This window comes from Buceros rhinoceros, unplaced genomic scaffold (assembly GCF_000710305.1).
Source record: "Buceros rhinoceros silvestris isolate BGI_N320 unplaced genomic scaffold, ASM71030v1 scaffold8129, whole genome shotgun sequence".
In the NCBI taxonomy this organism is placed as follows: domain Eukaryota; kingdom Metazoa; phylum Chordata; class Aves; order Bucerotiformes; family Bucerotidae; genus Buceros; species Buceros rhinoceros.
Genome location: NW_010433392.1, coordinates 9712 through 10222, shown reverse-complemented (window position 1 = coordinate 10222; position 511 = coordinate 9712). Strand labels below are relative to the sequence as shown.

Below are 511 nucleotides of genomic sequence, written 5' to 3'. Positions count from 1 at the left end.
TACAGGCAAATCCCAGCAAACTCTACCTTGGTCTGGGAAGTAAAATGCATCCCAAAACGACCAGGGTTACGAAAACTGATTGCAAGCCTGAATTGTGATGCTTTGAGGCATGTGTATGGCGAGCTGAACGTCCAGATTCAGAAACTGTGAACCAAGGTGCTGCCTTCACCTCTTATTTAGCTATATTTCAAAATATTGGGGCAGAGGTTGGGGGTGGGGAGAGGTAGAAATCTGCTTATTTGGTCATCCTTGCGCTTAACAAATTTTGATAGAGAAAACTAATTGGTAAGGCTAGGGAGACCATGAAAAAGCACCTGGATAGTGAATGATTTAAAATTAGATACAGGTAATTAAAGGCAATTGTAGGCTGTATTATTCCTATAGTTCGCTTGTATCCATGGCGTTGTGCGTTAGCGTGCATTAGTGCTGCAAGGGAATCTGAAAATCATTCACCAGAGTAATCTGAACTTTAGTTTTAATTAAGACCTGATATTTGACTGAAAAGGAAAAA

At 40.5% G+C, this 511-nt stretch overlaps 1 protein-coding gene across 1 annotated transcript in view; it reads left to right on the top strand.

Annotated features, from left to right (window-relative positions):
* The window catches only part of F13A1 (coagulation factor XIII, A1 polypeptide), a gene marked incomplete at its 5' end in the record, with an annotated part of 28869 nt that extends 28719 nt beyond the window's left edge, over positions 1-150 (top strand). The window contains one exon of the mRNA XM_010144094.1: positions 6-150. Coding sequence (XP_010142396.1) covers positions 6-150 — 145 coding nt within the window. The remainder of the gene's footprint in view (positions 1-5) is intronic.
* Between the last annotated feature and the right edge of the window lie 361 nt (positions 151-511).